The 21825-nt window shown below is 39.4% G+C and overlaps 2 protein-coding genes across 5 annotated transcripts in view; one reads left to right on the forward strand and one right to left on the reverse strand.

Moving 5' to 3' along the window:
* The window catches only part of PIGK (phosphatidylinositol glycan anchor biosynthesis class K), a 71427-nt gene extending 59564 nt beyond the window's left edge, over positions 1-11863 (forward strand). The window contains exons 11-13 of one of the 3 annotated variants that reach the window (XR_015259264.1): positions 8653-8828; positions 11112-11240; positions 11666-11863. Coding sequence is in view for 1 of the 3 variants with exons in the window: in XM_086754005.1 (XP_086610131.1) it covers positions 8653-8769 (117 nt within the window). In the remaining 2 variants the exon portion in view is untranslated. Of the gene's footprint in view, positions 1-8652; positions 9877-11111 lie in introns of those variants that run through there. The other 2 variants (XR_015259263.1, XM_086754005.1) reach the window with 2 other exon arrangements.
* Positions 11864-19106: 7243 nt separating this feature from the next.
* The window catches only part of ST6GALNAC5 (ST6 N-acetylgalactosaminide alpha-2,6-sialyltransferase 5), a 77154-nt gene continuing 74435 nt past the window's right edge, over positions 19107-21825 (reverse strand). For both annotated transcript variants that reach the window (XM_086753404.1, XM_086753403.1), the window contains one exon: positions 19107-20613. In XM_086753404.1, the coding sequence (XP_086609530.1) occupies positions 20382-20613 (232 nt within the window). In that variant the 3' untranslated portion in view covers positions 19107-20381. The remainder of the gene's footprint in view (positions 20614-21825) is intronic.

Raw genomic sequence — 21825 nt, forward strand, 5'->3', positions numbered from 1 at the left:
CCCCTGCAGCCCATGGAGGCCCACGGAGGAGCAGAGATCCATCTGCAGCCTGGGAAGGACCCCACACCTGAGCAGGTGGATGTGCCCGAAGGAGGCTGTGGCCCCATGGGAAGCCTGCGCTGGGGCAGGGTCTTGGCCGGACCTGTGGCCATGTGGAGAGAGGAGCCCACGCTGGGGCAAGTTTGCTGGCAGGACTTGTGACCCTGTGTGGGAGACGCATGCTGCAGCATTTCATAAGGAACTGCAGCCTATGGGAAGGACTCATGCTGGAAAAGTTTGTGGAGGACTGTCTCCCATGGGAAGGCCCCCACACTGGAGCAGAGGAAGCATGTAATGAGTCCTCCCACCAAGGAGGAAGAAGTGGCAGAGACAATGTGTGATGAACTGACTGCAAGCCGTCTCCCCTGTGCCACTGGAACGGAGAAGGTAGAGAATTCGGGAGTGAAGTTAAGCCTGGAAGAAGAGGGATGGGGGGAAGGTGTTTTAAGATTTGGTTTTATTTCTCATTACCCTACTCTGGTTTGATTGGTAATAAATTAAACTAATTTCCCCAAGTCGAGTCTGTTTTGCCTGTGGTGGTAGTTGGTGAATGATCTCTCCCAGTCCTTATCTCAATCCAAGAGCCTTTCATTATATTTTCTCTTCCCTGACCAGCTGAGGAGGGGCAGTGATAGAGTGGCTTTGGTGGGATCAGGGTCAGCCCACCACAGGAAGAAACCAGTCTATCACCGGCTGTAATACATTTCAGTGATTTCTCACTGAAAATGAAGATGTCTTGCAATAAAAACACAGACATATTTGATCTTGCTCATATAAATGTGCAGGCATCTTTTGCCTCTGCCCTGCTTCTCGCTCCATCCAATTTTTTTCATGTCTGCTTCTTAAATGCAATGCTGTTTGAGTTGGAGCTGGAAAATGGAGCTCTGCTGCACACATGTATAATGTAGCACACAGCTCAGGGCAAAGGAGAACTTCTTAAATTATAGTTGTAGAGATTTAAAAAATGATCAGTAAAGAGTATGTGAATAAGGAATATTTATTTGTATTCCATTTTCTTAAAATGTAGCTGTTCAGATATTTGATTAGATTTTGTGCTCAATATGGCATATTGAGTATAAGATCTAATGTTGTCTAACATCTGTTGTTAATATAGCCTGCCACCTGGAAATAAATGAATAGATACTCATGGGATATCCAGAAAATATGCGTGGCTAGAAGCATCACTACTGCTTTGAAAGGAAGAGCATAATAATTTATGAACATCGTGGTTTCTCCATATAAACAGAAACAACTTCGTTTGAATTTGAATGATCAAAATTATACTTCATAATGGAAGTTCTAAGGCATACAATTAATTTTATGAGACTAAGAAAAAAATCTGCCTCAGAGCATGTTGATTTAAAAGCATTTGAATGGGCTCACCCTGTGGTCCAGAGAGATGCTATGGGAAATCCAAGTTAGGTTTCCAAGGAGGAAGCGGGAATGCTGTGCTCGTTAGGTGGGGCTGGGTGAGGCTGCTACCTGGAGTAATGGTCCCAGACTGAAACAGGTGGGAGCCAGGCCTGCATGTGCTGCCTTGTCTCTGCAGAGCTGAGAGGCTGGTTCTGTTCTGCTCCCACTGGCAGTGTGACATTATATTTGTATGAACAAGATCTCATGTATAAGACTTGGAGATAACCTTTTCCCAGGAGAAAGTGAGCAGTGCATGCTGCTTGGAAAAGCAGTGCTCCGAGAATACCTTGGCCGTATTTACACAATGTATTTTTGTGACTACGAAGGATCTTTGTTCCTCTAGGAGCTTCTACACAGCCTTTCCACCTCCTTTGTTCTTTGTAGCTGCTGTTTCTGTCTGCTTAACCCAAAGTCTGGGTGGCAGCAAGTGGGCTGCTTTTATATCTGATCATTTTTGGAGGTCCTCTCCACCGACATCTACCTCCCTGTTATTTTTCTGACCCCCTGTAGTGTAAGGACCTCGAGAAGTTTATCTTGCCATTTGTGGCGTGGCACTGTGTGCTGAATGCCTTTAGGCTTGTTTTTGCTAGTAATCCTCTTCTTGTTTAAATTAATGGAATATAAACATACTGAAAAAGAAGGATGCTTTTCAAAGTAGCAGTGGCCAAGTTTTGAATACTGAGTATTTAATTAAGCGGCTCATCTTTTATTTTTGCCTGTTTCAGTTGGCATGAAGCTTTGTGTTTGCAAATGTAGTTCACATATCTGCTGCGGACTTAGGTGCCTTTTTGTGAAAAGTCATGATCATGGCTTCATATAAAAGTTTGAATTTGATTAAAATATAAAAACCAATTTGCTTTAATATACCTTAAATAGACGTAGTTGGGTTTTTTTCTAAATACAACTTTATATTGTGACTGTTATAATCTCACCCTAAAGCATACAGAAATTCCGTAATGTAACTCACTGGTAGCTGAGCAGGTAAGAGCTCAGCCCTTGTGCTTGGGCAGCGGTAAGACCCCTGCTGTGCCAGCCCACCCAAGATGATATGGGTGGGTACTGCTGCCGGGACGGAGCTGTGTGTGTTAGCTTTGGGTGCAGCAAATGGCATGCCTTGGTTTGGAGGCCCTGTTGTACAATCCCCGTTGTGTTTGCCAGGTGGGCATCTTCATCTGCGCATTGGCTTCTCTGGGAACTGAACCGCACTGCGTCCCAGTGCTGGGAGAGCTCCCTTTGATGAGAAGGAGCACATTATGTACTGTGTCACAGGTTGGAAGATTAATGAATAATTGTTAAACCACAAAAAGCCCTTTTAAAGTGCTTTGTGATGCTGAGAGATAACACTGAAAGTAGAGATTCATAAGTGAGCAGACATTTTTGAAGTAGAAGTTCATTTCTAAAAAGCCCTTCTAGATTACATATTTTAGAAGGAAATGAAAAACTAAAGCTATCATAGCAATATTGTAGTTTATGTGGCGATTACACAGTTTTCAAAGGAAATATTTAAAATGCAGTTGTTGGCATTGATATGTTAATTTCATTTAACTGCTGTTCTCTCCCATATCCTTCATGAGATTTTGTTGTTGATGAGTGAACTTTCTTCATTATTTTATTAATATTGGAGATATCAGTAACCATAACACTGTGGTTAATAAATACAAACTGGGAGATTAGAAAAAAAGTGCTTTAAATTGTTTTGCAGATTAACAGGCACCATTTATGTTAGAGTTCTCTTATGACTTTAATCTTGCTGTGGGCACAAAAGAAGATTTAACTATTACCAGATAGCTGGAATTATTTTATTTCCTCTCCCCCTCCCCCAGTTTGAAATTTTAAATTGCAAGCAAATCTGAATTGTTACGGAGTGTCTCTAGGAAATACATAGTGTGCTATTGGCACAGTGCATTGCATCGCAGAATTTGGCTTTTCCAAGGAGTTTCCTTGTCCTTCAATTTGAGATAAGTGTTTTGGTTTGTTTTTTTTTTTTTTTTCTGAGATGAGAAGCAGATAGGTTGTTTCAGTTTTGGATCTGAGGTTGGCCCTGGTTTTCAAAGACCTATTTTGGGGGTGTTTGAAGAAAAAAAAATTTTTCTTTTTTTTTTTTATAATTTCAGTACTGGTCTTTTAAACCACAGACCCTAACATAAAATTAGATATCCTGAGAAACAAGAAAGAAAACCTTTAGTATTGCAATGGAAGAAATAAAATGTTCCTTTAAATTAAAACCAACAAAGAAGAAAACTTGGAAATTTACACCCCAGAATACATAAGTTCAGCCCAATGATCTAATAATGACGGTGAGCACTGCACAGACAAGCAGCAAGTGTGCTTCGTTCCCTGCGGTGCTTGCTGGCCCAGAAGACCAGTGGAGGTGGAGAGCTCCAGAGAGGGACGTGCACGGGATTCCCTCCCAGGGCTGTAGCTGCTGCTGTCTGCCAGGCCATCCCAGAACCCTGGGTGACGTTTTATACCACGTCTGCTGTAATAAATAGGCCAAAACTGGGTCTAGAGCACCCTGCACTTAAACTCCAGAGAGAATTAAGCAGGGATTAATTTGAAAAATGATAGCTGCCACTTTAATGGGCTTGTTGGAACACTGCACTTCTAATGTTTGATTTTTGTGCAGTGATGTAGGGGTATTTTGCACTCGTGGTACAAACACACACCATCTGCCTTGGGTTGGGGAGAACATTCCCCAGAGCAAGGATGATGTGCATGTTCATTTTTAAGGTTTTGCACACTTTCTTAAAGTCCCGTTTAGAATAAGGTGCTGGAGGAGACGTAAGAATTTGTGTAGCCCTTTTGCAGTTGGGAATTACTACATTCCTGACTATCATAGTGTGTGTACTGCTTTCTCTACTGCTACCATCCCAGTGGGGATTCTGCGTTTAACCAAAAGCTTCCTATACCAATATTTTTGTCCTCATTGAGGGACACTTTATGTAAAGGGAGCTCTGTTGGAAGAGGACTGTAGGGTTGGGTTATAATGATATGTAACACAGTGTTTTCTATGTGAAATGTTAATAAATGATATTTTAAGTCTTATTTCTGTTCTGATGTAACATTTTAAAATTAAATTTAAAATTTCTTAAACTAATTACCACTTCAGCTTTAATACTTTTAAAATTACTTTTTGCATAAAACTCATTTTAATTGGAGTAACAAGTACTGCATGTTTTATGAAACACCTTCTTTGAAAGTCTTGGATTCTTTTCATTGGGGTCCCTACAGACCCATCCAGTTTGAAAATACAGTTTTGTCCTCTCCTTAATTACGGTACTTGGAGCAACTCTGTTACCTGTTTTTCACTTCCACTGGCTGAGTCTACCAGAACTGGAGAGCGTACAACAGAACTGTTTGCAGGAGGAAGCTTACTGTTACTTAACTGCCTGTCTTTTTAACTGGGAATCTCCAGCAATTCCATAATGACTAGCCCTTAAGCTGCTAAATGTATTTGTTCATGACACACTCTGCCATTTTATATCTGCAATAATAGCAATAGTAACAGATAAGTGAAATGTAGGGATAAAGGGAGCATTTTTAATGGGACTGTATTGTAGCATAGATCACAAAACCTAAATATGTCAGTACATAAGCAGTAGTTGGTATACCAAGTCCTTCTGTGGGTATTACAGCAGTGAAATTCAGAGTTACTCAAGCCAAGAGAGCTGCTGCCTCTGCTTTTCCAGATCAGTCCCAAATATAAGAAACTTACGCATGATTTCTAAGTACTGCAACCAATCTGTAGTCTTTTACTAGTACTCTTTCTTACATCAATTTAGGTATAATAAAGATACATAATTAATGGCAAATGAAAATATTGCAACACCTAACATTTGGGTTTTTTTGTCCATTTAGCATTTTCTTGCAGGTGAGAAAGTGCCTGACTTTCACAGAAATTTACTGGAATAAGACCCTGAACTAGGCAGTGTTCATAGGATAAATACTGATTTTTTTTTTGTAGAAATCTGAGAATAACATTATATTCAGTAGTGCTTTCTGATCAGTCCTAAACTGATGTAAAGAGATTGCTTACGGCCACAGAACTGGTATAAGCATAGAAAGAAATACTGTCTTTTCTAAACCTTTTTCCAGTATGTGGATCTAAAAAGGAAACTTTCATTTGCTGGTGAAGTGATTCTTTCTTACTTTAATAGTTTTTTTCCCATTTAGGAGGGATCTCTGTGACTTCCCCATCTGCTTGCAGAAAATAGTCCAAGCAGCTTCTGCAGCAGTGCAGTTGAGGCTCAGGTACGTTTGAGGGAGGGCATTCCACCTTGGCCTCCCGCTGCAGCGTGCAATGCTGCTGGCGTAGCCGTGACAGCCCAGAGCGATGCCGCGCTTCCTTGCTGACACAGGTATGCTGGCAGTGCCTTTGGTAGTGACACAGCTGTGCTAAGGGGAGAGGACTGATGGGTCTGGTGTTACAACGCTGCCAGCTGAAAGCTCTCCCGGCCTCTTTCACAAGTGCAATTCACAGGTGTAATTTATGGCAGCAGCGACTCCACCTTATGTGTAGATGGGTGTGATTCACATGTGCAAAGTGCAGCTTTTTGTAAAGGAACTTCAGTGCTGTTTGCTGCTGAGCTGATGTGCCCAGCTGGACAAAGATTTGTTGTTGAAGTTTTCTATTATATTTGTAGGATGAACTTGTCAATTTGTATACGTTGTAGGTTTAAACGTGAATCTGTGTAATCCAGTTTTAGGTATTCATAAGGTCCTGATGTCTGTATGCCCCTAGTGGAAAATAGGGGCATATTTCAATATAATTTTGTGCTCAATTAACCTCACTATTGACTTACAGATGTACAATAGAATTGCATCTCTTTGCCTCGTTGTTGTGTTTTAATATTTATGTGTAGATTTCAGTTTCTGGGTCTGTAAGTCTTTCTCATTAAGATAATTTATTTTTGAGATTACTAAGTATGTAGCTTTTGTCTAGCCTCACATGTATTTTATTTTCATGCCTTCATATTCTTAATCCTCCACATTTTAACATTGCATCCTGTGGCTTTAAACCGACTGTACGTCTGTCCTTGATTTCCCAGTGTGGAGCCACTGCTGCACTGGCCTCCATTTGCTTGCAGAATTCCGTCGAGGCTTCGGTCCACGGCATGACAAAATGTAAAACCCTACTCATAGATCACCTTATAAATATTTATTCATATAAATTCTTTAAAGAAATTAAATTACGTGTTCTATACACAATAGGAGAGAGAGGCTTTTAGTGTCACTGACTGCAAATTGAAGTAATTTGTCTAGAAGGGTCAGGTGCCACTTTGTGGTAAGGAATTTGTCTGAGATCCAAGAAAGGAAAGATTGATAGTACAAAGAGATTGATGAAACGGGCACTGCAATGTGCATGCAAAGTTACGGGTTAATTAGGAGGATTTAAACAAGAAAGTTCCTTTGTGTGAAGCGTTGCGCGCTGTTACTTTCAGAAGCGAGGTGTGCTGGCAGCCTTTTTGAACACGCAGAGTTGATTTTCTGAGGTGTTTATACAGAGATGTGTGGCTGCGAATATCAGCGTGGTGGCAGATTACCAACAGCACGTACAGCACAGCTGATGACTGCTTCTTAGGAAATTGAGTGGTTTGCATATGTAGACACCGTCTCTGCCTGTATCTTTGGTTTTGTTGTAGTTGATGTAAATTATAATGCTGGTTCTGTGATTCCTGTATCAGAGTAAAATCATTAATATTTCAGAGTGCCAAGTTCTTTGGGTGTCTTGGGTCGCATGGCTATTTGTTACACTTTTTAATTACAAGCATGGTACTTAAAGAAAAATCCTGAAGCTAAAACCATGTAGCTTAGAAAATGGGAGCTGAGCAATCAACAAACATTGTTTTCTGGCTGATAGGAAAGCTGTTTTGAAAGAACAGACGCTGCAAACTGCTCCTTATTGCATTAAAGTTCACCAGCCACCTGGCACATTTAGTGGAGAATGACAAGCTTCCGTGCGCAGATTCGTGTAGAAATTGAAACGGTACCGTCTTTTGTAATAGCTATCCACATGGCAGAAAGAGGATTTAAAATTTGACTTAAATGCCACAAAATCAAAATACCCTGTGCCCTTCATCTCATTCTATACAAGGACAAAATAGTGCAAATCTTTCAGCAAAGCAGGAATAAAAAGCTCAGCAAGCACTTCAGTTATTTATTGTTGTAACAGTACATTATGTCTGTCTGCCTAAAAGATCTGTAAAACGTACCTGCTGAGGGCAAGAGTAGGCACAGGCATGAGGGACTGAGTTACACTTCTAAATACTGTAATTCTGATAATTTTTGTCATATTTTTAACTAAAATTTTGCACTCATGTAGTTTCACGTTGTCCTCAGCCTCAGAGACAGATCTCGGGGCACACAGCAGCTCTTGTCTCCTACAGTCCATTTCTCACTGGAGTATCTGAAATTTTTTTAAATATGAAGAGGAGGGGGACAGACAAGTTTTACCTTGTCTTATTACTAAGTGTGAGATAGAAAAGGCCCTAACAAATTGCAGTGTATTGCTTTTTACTGAAGATGAAAATCGCTGAAGGGACAGGTATTTGAATTGCAGAATATATTTCTGCATTAAGGAAAGGCAGTTAGACTCAATGAGGCCCCTGGGAAATGTGATTGACATTAAAAACAATCCTGTTTTGTGTTATGATATTCCTGTAATAATGAATCTTAGCTTCTTACGTGGTTAGATATCTGTTTATTCACATAATTCTGAGTACAAAAGGAGATGTGGAAAACATTCTAGGTACTGGAAAAACAACACTGTCTCTTCTGTTTTGCATTTTCACTTGTAGGAACTGTTTTTCGTACTTGCAGCGTTTTTCTCTTGTATTAACATGAGACCAGATATGAGAAATTCTGTCCAAACAAATGAGTTTGAACATGTCCCACATGCTGATACACACTGGCAAAGTGGTGTCTCAGGTACAGTTCTAGTGGCCTTTTTGTCCTACTTAACCTGCCTGCTTGAGTGGCAGCTCACCTCACATCAGCCTTTTCACCACATCAAAAAGAAAGATGCTGCTGCTTTAAGAAGAAAATAAGCTTATTGTTAGTTTTCTCTACTGCGAGGATTTTATTTTATTTTATTTTTGGCACTTGATAAACACAGTGCCTGTTTAATGTGAAAACTAAGTGTGAATTCTTTGTTTTTCTCTTTTTGTTTGGTGTTTTTTTTTTTTCTTTTTTCTTTTCCAGAAACCAAAACAAAAGGACTGGCACCCTCCTGGAGGATTTATTTTGGGACTCTGGGCATTGATCATCATGGTTTTCTTCAAAACATATGGAATCAAGCACATGAAACACATCTTCTGAATTCAAGCAAGATGATTGACCTCTACTTTGGATTCACTGATGTCATCTGAAGTCTCTGTGTGTGTATTATGGTTGTGGGGAAAAACAGTGTTGAGATCTTGCTTCTAAAGGTTCTTCTGAAGTCACCTCTTCTGCCCCTTTTCCGAGAAGAGTCTAACAAATGGCTTTAATGTTACTTTTTTTTTTACTTTGTTTTAAACAAATTTTAATGCTTCTCTGAACAATTTTTCTTTCTGGTTAAACTTAAAAAAGAGGGGGGACCTAAACACAGTACTAGAATTTTTGAGGTTGACTGGGAATTGTGAACGGGCACATCTTTTCCCCTGTACCGCAAAGTAAATCTTAGAAGTAGTCAACCTGTCGCTAAAGAAGTAGATGTTATGCAGAACATTATTTAAGATGTTATTTTATCAATAAAAACGTAAGCCACTTTGCAGACTTTGGCATGAATTATTGGAAGCTTTCTTCACAAAAATAAAAATACTCTAGAATATATTGATTTTTTTTTTCTTATTTTTTTCTTCCCTGTTAAATACAACCCTTAGATCAATCCTTTCACCTTAGGCAATTTTAAGTCTAGGATTCTGAGAGCTGATGAAAGTGAAACAAAAATGTATGATGACCTCATTGAATCTACTTCAAAAATGCCAAAAAAGTGAAACTACGACTTCACCATGTCCATTAGGAACCCTTCATAGGTGTTGTATTTTCCCTCCTTATGATATGGAGTTTGGATGCTTTCAGGATTTTCAGTGCAGTTGATTTTTTGCACAGAAGAAAATTAACTCTGGCATCAGGATGAAAAATGTTATAAATTGTACTATTATATTCTGTAGTTTCTGAGCCCTTAGAAAATAAGCTTTATCCCCTAAGTTTTGTAAATTCTGTTTTCACATAGTGATTTTTTTTTTTTTTTGTTCTTGGACATTTAGTGATGAATGTATGCCAAAAGTGTTTTGTCTGTATAATATGCTGATATTAGTGAAGAGAAGAGCAAATTTGTGCCAGTGTGGCAGCAAGGAGAAGCTTTTGTAGTATGCTTTTGGAACGTGTCCTCTAGCTTCATCATAATAAAGCTTGCGCAGCGCATACATGGTGTAAATACTAGATACGTATCTCTAATAAACGTTACTAGGAATTATTTGTAATCACATATAACAGAGCCAATGTTGTTTTCCTAGAATATGGTATTGAGCATTTTCATATTGCACAGAACATACAAATTTGAGTCCTTAAACATTTTTCTTGTCCTTTTTTAATCTTTTCCAGATTGTGTCGTCGTAGCCTCAAGTTAGGGGTAGCGACCTTGTCAGAGAGCTGTGTGTGTATGCTGACTGGGCGGGCTACGGAGAGGGCAGCCATGGAGGCTGCCAGCTGTTTCCGAGGGCTAATGCCAGAGAACAAAACAATCAGCAGTCTAGTACCTCTCAAGTATTAAAACCTTATTTTTTTTTCTCCATACATCTTCTAGGCTTGGAGAGGATAAAGGTACAAAATGATCCACGATCAGGAGGCAAACACTTGCCTGCTACACCTCTACCTCACTATGAAGTTGTACTGAGAACTTTCTGTTGTGCTTTTTGGTGAACAGCAGGGATTGTTTTCACTAACGTGTGCTAAGCACCAAGAATAGGAATTAATCTGTGTTTAAAACAAAAGCATTCCTACACCACTGTCCTTATATTTCTGTAAACCGATACTCTGTGATGAATAATACTACAGATTTCTTCCTAGTTTGCTGATAAGTATTTGTATGATGCACAGTTATCCCATGCCAAGAACAATGCAACTTGACGTGAGAGATGAAAGCTGTTTGACAGTGCCTCCCTCAGAGTGGAACAGATCTGAGCAGTATTGCTAGTGCTGGATCTCTGGATCTCTTCACAATGTGTAGGGTTTTGGGGTTGTTTTTTTGGATAGCACCATCCATAAGCAATGGCTTCATATCCAAAATCTGATACAATGGTGTCTTTTCTTAAAATGAGAAAAATCTTTTATTTTTTTTTTTCCTTCCCCTCAGCTATTCCTAATGCAACAACTAAGATCTGTTGTAGACAGACTGTATAGAAACGCAGAGGCATGCTATGGGAATGTGTAGACACAGTATAGGAGTGAATGAGTCCTACGGAATTTCTCAGAGGATTTGCTTAGCTTTCGTTTTTTTAATCCAGTCTTTGATACTCTCAATTCTGATGAATATTTTTAATTAAATAGGCAAGTTTTGTCACACTTTTAAAAGTGGCTAAAGTGAAGTTGATAGAGCTTTGTGGCTTGCTTCAGTTGCAATTACACTTACCCTGACTCCTCAGGCCTTATTCAATTTTTCTCTTTCCCTCTTTCAGCCACCTCTTGCAGGAGGTGATACAAAGAAACATCGATAGAACTCAGCTGAATTTTGCAGAAGTAGCAGAAGACACCAAAGATGCAGTCCTTTTAAAAGCTTCTCTGCTTGGGGAAAAGGAGGCAATTAGGTGGGTTATTATAATGCAATTTATGAATAGAAGCACTCAGTGAGTGTGCCTGAGAAGGTGATTAAATTGAAGTGAGAAGAACAATTTGACTGGAATGCAGCAAACTATGCTCTAGGCATTTCTAACATTTTTATATGCGCAAAGTGAGGAGTTGAAATAGATTGTTCTTAGAGTCACTGTAAAGTTGCCTGTGCTACAATTATGAGACAGTGTTTTCTGTACTGTGATAACTTTTATTTCTTGAATGGTTATAGTCTGAAAGCAAGTATAGAAATGTCAAAGAATTGTCTGTAAAAGTGTTTTGTATATTTATTTATTTGAAGTTAGTAATCTTTTCATTTTCCAGAGAGCCCTTAAAACTCAGTGTGGGCTCTGGGAACAAGGCAGGTCATTCTCACTCGCAAATGATTTGTTGTGTTTTTCAGGCCAAACAATGTGCTTGTGCAGTATAGATGCTTCCTCCATTGCACACAGATGATCTTTTTAATGGGATCCAGAAAACAATCCAGATGGCAGCTTGTTGATGTTTCTTTGCATAGAAACTTACAGAGCAGAATTAAATTTCAGCATTTTGTGAGGCTTCGTAGATAGGTCTGTGAACCACACATGCCCATGCTTGCAAAATTTTGTATGACATGATTTAGCTGAGAAGTATTGGTGATGGTTGGACTGGATGATCTTTTAGGTTTTTTCCAATCTTGATAATAATTCTGTGATTCTGTAATTCTGTCTGCACCCTGTACTGTGTAACTGCATTGACGGGTCTTGCAATGGGTTTCATAGACATTGTTCAGAATACTTGTGGATGATAAAAATATAAGTTGTTTCATTTCAGTTTTTCAGGTCTCTTTCAGGATCACATTGAAATGCATTACTATTATTGCACTGAAGAAAAGGAAAGGTAGCAGCAGGGTTATACTCACATACACCTTCTCTCATGGTCTCATTTGATTCCTGAACTGTCTATGAAATTCTGTATATGTTTCAGAACACTGTTCTGTATGACCATGCCCAGACGTTTACACCAATACATGACTCTAAGCTACACTTCCATAACAGATTGAAAAGTGAAATTCCCACCAAAATCAGTGGAGAAAGCAGCCTGAGCAGCAATGAGACAATCAGCATCTCATTGGCCTATGCCAGCTACGTCTTGTTCTGTCTATCTGCATATCACCACAAAATGCTGTCTTAGCATAAGCAAAGATCATAGACTGCTCAAAAGTATCTTTACAAAAATCATTAGTGATAGTGTACATCTTCTAGAGAGTGGACTCTTTTTGGGTTTTGTTTGTTTGGTGGTTTGTTTTTTGTTTTGTTTTGGGTTTCTTTTTCGGTCAGTTGTTTTTTTTCCACCCTGAAAGCTGGTCTCCATTATTGGTTACAGAAAAGCAAATGTAATGTAGTTCTAATTCTGTTGCTGAGTGGCTGCAAATTTCCATCTGTTGTTTCAGGAGTCAGGGTTTTCCATTCTCTGGTACCACATCCATGAAACGTACTGGAAGTGAATGGATCTTGTGGTCCAACGTGCCTTCAGATAGGCATCATTTTGTGCTAAAGCAGAGCTGAGTTGCATGTAGTACTAAATCAGTGATTTGTGAAGGAGTGAGCAAAGACCAGATTCAGCTGATTTTATAATGGGTGGAGAGGATTTGCAAAGTGATGAGGACGGGGAGGTGGTGTACTGTATTCCTCTAAGGGAGATTTGAAGGACTAAGTGTCCCACTGAAGCAGACAAACAAAGTCTGCAGCCTTGGCAATCCTGGTATACCAACAGCACGTTATTCAAGTTGTTTTTTGAAGTTTGAGAGCTGCCTCTTTCTCTTCTCTGATGAATGCTTAGAGGGAAGGAATAAAAAGTTCTTTGTGGTTGGAAGGCTTCCAAAAACTGAGCTAATTACCTCTTCGGTATAGATGGGGAAATGAGATGCTGCCAGTTGTAAATAGTTAAACTCAGTCCAGTACTTTGTGCTGTGAACTGAAAAGCTTCTACAAGTTCAGGATTATTTGGACTTGATAAAAATAGATGAAGTAGAAGCCAATTCACAAAGTGGGAACAGTGTATTTCACGGAGTCTGTGGCATTTGGAGAGAAGACAACCTGAGTATATGGTACAATTTGGGGACAAAGGTTGAAGGCGTCAGAAAACTCAGTATCCCTGTGTACAGATCTTCCAGCTCAGCCAGTGTCAGAGCTGTGTGTGATACAGTATAGAATTTTATCTTCCAGCCTAATTCACCTTTAGACTGGGGACAAGCATAAAATATTTCACTCAAGAGACTAATCTATCCATGAAGTTATGAACTACAGAAAATAGCAGTGCACATAATGAAAGTGTCTTCTCAACCATCACTTCAACCCTTCTGTACAATAATCAGCATAATAGTGTTTGCATTTTTTAAGTGGTGAAAGGCAAATTTAAAAAAAAAAAACAACAACAAACAACAAACACGTTTTTCTCGTGGAAGATAATATCGTCTGCTGTGTGCACTGTACTATTATTTCTGCTTTCCCTCTTTCTGTGAACTTTTAAAAGTAATATGCTGTAGGGAAATGAATCTTGAAAGCATTGGCGGTTTATGATAACTTGTATGTGCTGCATAACACTCTGAAATCAGCATTTCATAGCACTAATTTAACTTGCAAGTTAATGAAGATTTCTCCTTGATTTAGTGATTAAATTGATAGTGTTTAAGGTTTCAGTTCTAAGTTTATGAAGATGTACATCTACTAATGTTTGATTGTGCTGTGTCTTCTTCCCCATGCAGATTATAGATTTTTTGTTTTGTTTTGTTTCTTAATGTATATGCGCAAAGAACACTGAAGCCTTGTCCAAAACTAAGCCAATTTGGCTGCTCTGGCCAACAGGATTACTAGAGCTGTGGATTGTGTCAGCAGGAGTTATTTTGGCAGCATTGTTTACAGCAATCCGTTGAACAAAACAAGCTATACCAGAAACAGACTGTTCCCATGGTGTAACAGCAATGCTGGAAAGCTCTAGCATCGTTGCTGGTTCTTACAAAGTGACTTTTTTTCACCCTGCTGACCACTGCATAGCTTTGGTGACGCGGCTCCGTAGGGACCAGGCAGCTGGACTGTGGTTTATGTGGGAGATTGTGTCACGTCATGCTAGTCCCTCTGTCAAAGTTGACTGATTTGAAATAGCAAATGTATTCCCTTTCTTGCCTGCGAAGGGACTTACAGGGCTAATGCTGTCATGTATTAAACGCTTGACTAGGTCCACTGGGTTTGCATGAGGTGGGCATTTTAGGCTTAGGCTCTGTCCCTTCTTTACATCCAGTTCCAATATAATCATACTTATTCCTTTGTCAAATGCTTTGGTATTTACCAATTAAGAGCATCACTACGCATTAAATACCGCTGATTGGTTTTTTAAGTAAGTTACTTCTTCCGTACTAGTTTTCCTGTTCAGGTTAAGTTTGTAACTCAAAATATTATGGCTCAAATTGTGATGATTTTAGGGTCCCCTTACTCCATTTGGTCTTATAATGTAAGTGGAATGGCAAATAGGGCCGTCGGTATGTTATTGCAATGTATTCCCTTTATCTTCCCTGTACCTCAGGAAGTATCTAGTGCCCTAAAAGCTACTGATGTTACCTTCACAGTTTTCTGGGTTGTGTAAAGAAGTTGTCAGATTTAAATATCTCTGGGCACCTCCCAAAGGAGATAAACTTTGTCTGAGAAACCAAATCATTGAGATTACTTTCCTTGCCTTTAAAAACGGCCCAGTCTTGCTCTCCATCTGATCTGGATGCTCTGATGTCGCTTTCAGTGAAACGGGAATGCAGTTACTGTTGTTAGAACTTGTGGCTGCCTGGCACATTGTAAGTATGGCAAGATTGTAACTGGGCTTTAGTATACAAGTTGATATTCATTGGATACAATATTTCAAAATATTTTTATGTACGTATTTATTTAGACAGAATCTAGCCCCTCTGTGCGGTGTCTAAGAGTGACCTATGATAGATGCCAAGGGAAGAGCACAGAAAAGCAGAGAAAATAATAGTGACCTTCCACCATTCCTGTGGAATTCCGCTTGTAGAAGAAGGATCACTTCTTTTATCCTGTGGTACTACAGTTTCTTTGGAAGTCTTTTAAGAGACACCTTGCAAAACTAGTTGTGGAACCCCAAATGGATTTGTCACCTGGATCTTCTTGTCCACTTGTTTCAGAGACCTTTGAAGAACTCTAAATGACTTGCAAGGCATGGCTTTTCTTACAGAAGCTGTGTTACATCTTAGCCAATGTGTCTTCTTTATGAGTGCTAATTCTGTTCTTCTTTACAGTTTTCCATCCGTTTGTCTGGGTTGCTGGGGTTGTTTTTCTGTAATTTCTTGTATTTTCTGTCTTCCTGACAACTCCTGGTCAAAGTAGTCCACAGTGAACAAGGACACTGTGTGCCGATCATCTGCTGAGTCGTTTCTCTGGCTTGGCCTGGTGTTCATCGACAGACGACACAAGGCATTGTCTCCCTTTTCTGCTGGCAGTGCGAGTGACCTGTGACAGCTGTGTGCTGGCTGGCTGGCACCCCTGTGAAGGTGCCACAGAAGGGAAAGAGATCCTGGTTTCCACACGTCTGCGTTTGCCACAGAGCTTGTTCTACAGTCAGCCATGATAAAAGTCACCATCTTTGTTTGCACTGTGATACTGAAACTGCATCCTCATGGTGGTTAAAGGGCATCATTTGACATTTCATGTTTTGTTGCAATTTTCAGTGTAGAAAACATTTAACAATCTAGTGATTTTAACAGTATTTTGCATAAAGCAGAGCCATTTTACAGCCATTTTATAGAACATCCTTTGAGTTTTATACTTTTCTGCTTCAGTATGGAGAAATTTCTCACCACCTTAGACTCTTGCCCTTTCATATTTCCTAGGGTTTTTTTAAGGAGATAGTCCTTAATTTATTTTTCTTCTCCTCCTCCTTTCTTCTTATAAAAATCTGTATACTTGTGATATGCAAGGTGGCTTTTGCAGTAGGCAAGTGGAAACTTGATCAGTATTAACTGATGCACCAGGAAAGGTGAAGTACTGATACCTGTAATGTTTCCTGTGCTTTCTTCTCTATTGCACTACATTTTGCTGTCTTACAAGTACTCTTTCACTGTTTAACTGTTTGTTTGTTTTTTTTTTTTAATTTCTAAGCTATGTTTTTAATTGAACTAGAAATTGCATCCCCTTGCATCAAATAAAATAATTAACTTTCATTAGTCAGAGCTGGTTATCAGAATTTTTTCAAAGAGTTTGCGGCACATGTGATCTATCTGTAGAATACTGAAAAAGAAATTCTGCAGGACAGCCATTGGTGTTGAGCCACAACTTTCCACTCTGTCAGCTCCAGCCTGACTTTTGATCTTCCTATTCTAGGGGAATATAGCTAGCTAGCACAAACCACATTTTATTCCTTACTCTTTAGATTCCCCTCACCCCATCCTTCCATGCTTTTCCAGCTATTTTTAGATTGTATCCTTGCCTCCTTCCTTAGAGCTATATTGGATAAAAATCACTTAGTTTCCGATGAAGTTTGTCTGAGAAATACTGCAGGACAAGTCCCAGGTAAGCACATCCCACAGAATTTTATCACTTTACATTCCTGTTCACATGTATGTTTATGTAACGTATGAGATTGCCATTCTGTGTTCTGCTGGTGAGAGCCAGGGGTAGCGGTCAGCTTACCTTAATCTCTGTAAAACCTAGTTCTAAGCCTGTAATTTGGTTTTAGTTAAATTTCTTAACCTCCCCTTCCTCAGTTTCTTTACCCAGGAATAAACAGTATTAACTTGTCTTTTTGAGCTGCTTTAACACTTCGGATGGAAGTTTTTCTCAAAGTGCATTGTGTTTTTGCTTTGTATCATGATGTTGTTAGCGGAGCATCTAGCAACCACTGTGCCAAAATAACAAACCAATGGTTATATTTTCCTTTTCTTAGTTGCAGAGATTTTCTTTACCATTCTCAATTCCAGCTGCATATATCACGGCATAAGAGCTATGGTCCTTGGAGACTAAAAATAGCTACTCTGATGAAGCCAAGCCGAAAAGCATTAAGGTATGCGAGGAGTTCAGAACTAAAGTAACATAGATCTTAAAACTGCTGATGTCTGTAAACACTGTTTAGCAACAGTTTTTAATATGTGAAATGATGCGTGCTGAAGATCATGAATTGATCAAATTATAGCAAAAGTGTACGATGACAGCATAAACCAGAGAACGGCAGCCGTGCTTAGTCTGTACTACTTATCTCTGGCCTGACAGCATTTTCTACATTAAATATGTTTGGTTTATAACTAGGCCATAAAACTTTACTTCAGGCTGAAATGTAGCAGGAGATGCTGTAGTTCAGAAATTATGCTTTACAGAAAAACACATCAGTAATTTGTAAATTAAAATAGCACTGAAAATTATTTACATTTCTTTTCCATTCTTATAACTTGTGCTTTTTGTACTGGATTTATAGTCAATATAAATCTGTGTCATCAATCCTATTTAAAACTTGCTGTCTGTCTCCTTTTGCAGTGAGTTTTTTACATACCGGTGTGACTTACTCTTAGAAAACCCTCCTTCATACTTCTTGTAACTAGATGGAAGAACTTGCTGAAACTTCACAGAAAGTTGATGAGACTAAAGTGAGTTTTGAGTTTGTTCTGCTTAAAAGACTGGATGTGTGCAAGGGTAGAAGAACAGACAGGTATTATTAACAAGAACTGAAGAAGGAATATTTGCAATCCTTATCTTCACTCTGTTAGAAGTTAGGAGATCTAATGTCAGTTTACCCCACACTTTTTCTTCACATTCTTAACATTTCATCTGGTCTACTTGGTATTGACCACTCTTGCAGACAGGAAACAAGCACGTGGAGTACAATGCAGTCAAGTGCCCGTGTTTCTACGGAATACTAGAAGTAGATCAGTGTAATCTGTTTTAAAATTATTTGTTTTTAACAACAACATAACTAAACATTTAGCATACACATCCTGCAGCCCTCAATTAGTGGAAAAACTAAGAGCTCTATTTTAGAATAACAGGATCTTTTTATTATTCTGTCACTAATAAAATAACAAAAGGATGGTGGCATCAGAGGACGTATTGTGATCTGTACCATTTCTTGCAGTCGCATTAGAAATGAGTTGTAAATCACTTTGCCAAAGTTCATCAATTTGAGCAATATATGCTGGATACACGCCCCAGTACACATGCTGAAAGGGATGTTCAAATTACCATTAGTTCAAAATCCATGTTTTTTGTAGAATGTTGTGAAATCAAGTGGAAGGAATAAAACACAGTGGCAGAGGGAGAGTTAAACACCAGCTGACGAGAGACAGCTTACAAGCAATTGGCAATAGCAGAGCTTTGTGCTCAGTTTGTATGCTGAGTGGTGTGTACCAGGAAGAACACTGTAAGAGAACTTTTAAGGCAAAACAGGTTATAGCTTCTTGCTCTCTGATAGTGGGGAGGGCTGCAGCAAGCAGAGTGGCTCGTGGAGGCCTGCTCTTCAGGTCCAGGCAGTGTTACAGGGGTAACACTGTTTTGCCCCTGACAGGGCAGTTTACTTTGTCCCCAGAGAATCGAGGTGTCTGTAGGGCAGCTGCAGCTGTTGCTATCCAGTTTTAGAAAGAGGAAGACCATGGGTCATAAGTGGGTTTGTACGAATAGTGAGTTTGGTCCCAGTTCTATGTGTCGCCTCTGAGGTTCAGCTTCTTGGATTTAGATGTTTTAATGTAATATCTTTGTTCTAGCGTTAGCATTTGTCTAATGAGATACACCTTTCATCACCTGAGATATGATGTTTCATGCAATAGTTACTCCTACTGATTATTTTGAATAAATTAAATATTTGTGAAGCAAAAGGAAAAATAATACTGTAACTGAAATCTTCTTTATTCACAAGCCAAATGTAACCCAGCAATTCACACTGTGAAGTTCCATATACAGCACTAGCATTGTCCATCCCTTTGGTTCGCAGGGACTCACCATGAGTGTGTATTTCATGAAAAAACTGCCAAGTGTAACTTTGCGCTTCTCAAGGGGACAAATCTGTACTCGTGGAACTCTTCCACATCCCAGCTTCAATGGGATCCAGGATCTCCAAGATCAGCAATGATCCTGGAACAGTGGAAGGTGCAGTGTTGTGATCTTTTTGGCTAGTATGGCTGGTATTGTAGGACCTGATAGTTTAACTTCTTGATTTCAGAAATTTGGTCATGTTGTTTCAAGCAGTTTCTGCCTGGTTTGTAGTCTGTTGCCTCAGGACGGTTGCTCCTTCAGCCTCTTGCAGGACTACAAGAGGCAAAACAGAACACAACCTCTTCAGCCTCAGCTGGTCTCTTCACTGAAAAGGAAGCTGCTATTGTCAGTGACTTTTTTGGATAAACTTTGCCCTCCTTCCTTCCACCCCTAATTAAAAAAGAGCAGCTTGATAGCACAGCAGCAAATGCACATTAATATCAAACAGAATTTTCACTACTGTTTTCATATTAACATGACATGTCAGAATGTAAAGTTAGCTAGATCTGCACATGGGAACATTCTTCCTGTTAAAGGCTTTAGGCTGGAACAGAGCCCAAAATTTTAAAAAGAAATGCAACATTTCCGGATCAGATATTAATTCCATGCTACACAGAATCATATTTTTCAAACAAATTTTATAAATAAAAAGCTAGGCCTCTCAAACCATCAGCAATATTCATTTTGGATCTGAAAGATTATGAAAGATAAACAACCACGTAACTGTGAATTAGAAAAATACTGGCCTAGGTTGCATAAAAACCTCCATTAAATAAATACTGTAAGTTTTCACTATGAAAATTCAGTGGCATTGTACTTTAAAAAACCATAATGAATTAACCATCCGTTAATGATGCTCAAGTTGTTTTTCACAAATCACGTACACATACAGGAAGTCAGCTGGCCAAAAAAGGCTGTAATACTGGATTAATACAGTTTGACAGAAAGGACTCTTGATATACTCTGCTCCTTCACCGTAACTTCCTGACTGTTGTTGCAGTTATCAGCTGCAAATCCCGTTACCCTTCTCCTCTCGGCTGCCTTGCTGTCCCAGAAGGTCCAACACCCTGAAGGCTGACACAGGAGGTGACTGTGATTGTGGTCTTGTGCATTCTCCCCTCAGACCATCGGTTTAATCTCTGGGTGATTTACAGTAAGTGGTTCTGGTTTCCAGTCTGGTTGGAAAAAATGAATATTGAATGTCCGTGCCCAGTTCTCAAACACTCGCTTCTCTGTGATGAAACGATGATGGCTGCCCTTTCGTCCCCGCTCGTGTGAAATGTACATTGTGCATTCATCAGGTCCCGAAGGTTCGTAATAATGATAAGGTACTGAAAGATGATTAGGATCCCTGTGGAAGAAAGAAAATAGATGGAAGCCCGAGATGTTCTTTTTTACTGATTGAAAAGATGCTATCTTTAATAAACTGCACGGCTCAAGTGCACTTTTCCTCCCAGTTCAAACAACTTTCTAGGTAGCTATACTTTTCTTGCATACTTAATGCATCAGAATGGAGCAAAGGTGTCTTGTTTGCTCTTTCTATTGCTCTCCTTTAATCCCTTCCTCTCAGTCAAACAGAGGACAGCAGTAGCTTAAAAACATTGGGGAGTGCTGCAGGGCTGTGTTACTACTCTGAAATTTGAAGCAAACCGCTTAAAAGAGATTTGTATCTAGATTGTGGTTAGTAAAAAGCCTTGCAGAGCTATTTACTGAACTGAGGGAAGAAAGGGAAGGGGAAGAGAGAGGGGAAGTGGTTATCAGTGTCACATCAGCTCAGCTGAACGTTCCCAGCATGGTGCACGAGGTTGTGAGTGCACAGCTTCAATAAAGCACTCTGCATGCCAGGTCAGTGAAACAGCCTGCTGTTGCTGGGTTTATCATCAAACATCTGATGCATAAATTAGTTCTTTGTGAATTTACAATGGCAACTTTCATGCATCTAAGCCAAAAATTAAAACCTTTCACCCATAGTATCCTTCTGACCTTGTGAGCCCATCGGCATTAGCCATCAGGAGATGAGTACTCATGTGGTGGCACAGGATATGCTGAAGACCAGTTAGATATTTAGGACAAAGTTCATTTTAGCAGCTCTAACCTCAATGTTTTGATGGTACGTTCTGTAAAAGGCACTTTTGTATTATAATAAGCAGAGTGATGAATTCTCCTTTTGTTTTATTCTCTACATTAAACTGTAGCCATTATGTTTTTACTTTGGGAACAGGCATTTGGGGCTGACAAGAACTCATACAACAGTCTCTGTCATAAACTCAAATTTATGTCCCAGACAGAATAACCCAATTGTACTGATAACCAGAGTTGCTACCAACAAACTATTTTGTAGTGGCAGAAAAGTTAATCCAAATATTACCATTTAGTGAAGCCTTGGAACTGCTCTATGGTAAAGCCTGAGCTGAGGAGGACCCTCACACACGAAATCTCATGCAGGTTCAGGGCAGTCAGCTCTAATATAGAGTTGATTATTTTCATTTTGAAGAGCTAATATTTAACATCACTTTGAATTGAATGCATCCACAATCTGTCAGTATTCTGTCCTGGTCATTAT

This window comes from Chlamydotis macqueenii, chromosome 8 (assembly GCF_036417535.1).
Source record: "Chlamydotis macqueenii isolate bChlMac1 chromosome 8, bChlMac1.mat, whole genome shotgun sequence".
Taxonomy (NCBI): domain Eukaryota; kingdom Metazoa; phylum Chordata; class Aves; order Otidiformes; family Otididae; genus Chlamydotis; species Chlamydotis macqueenii.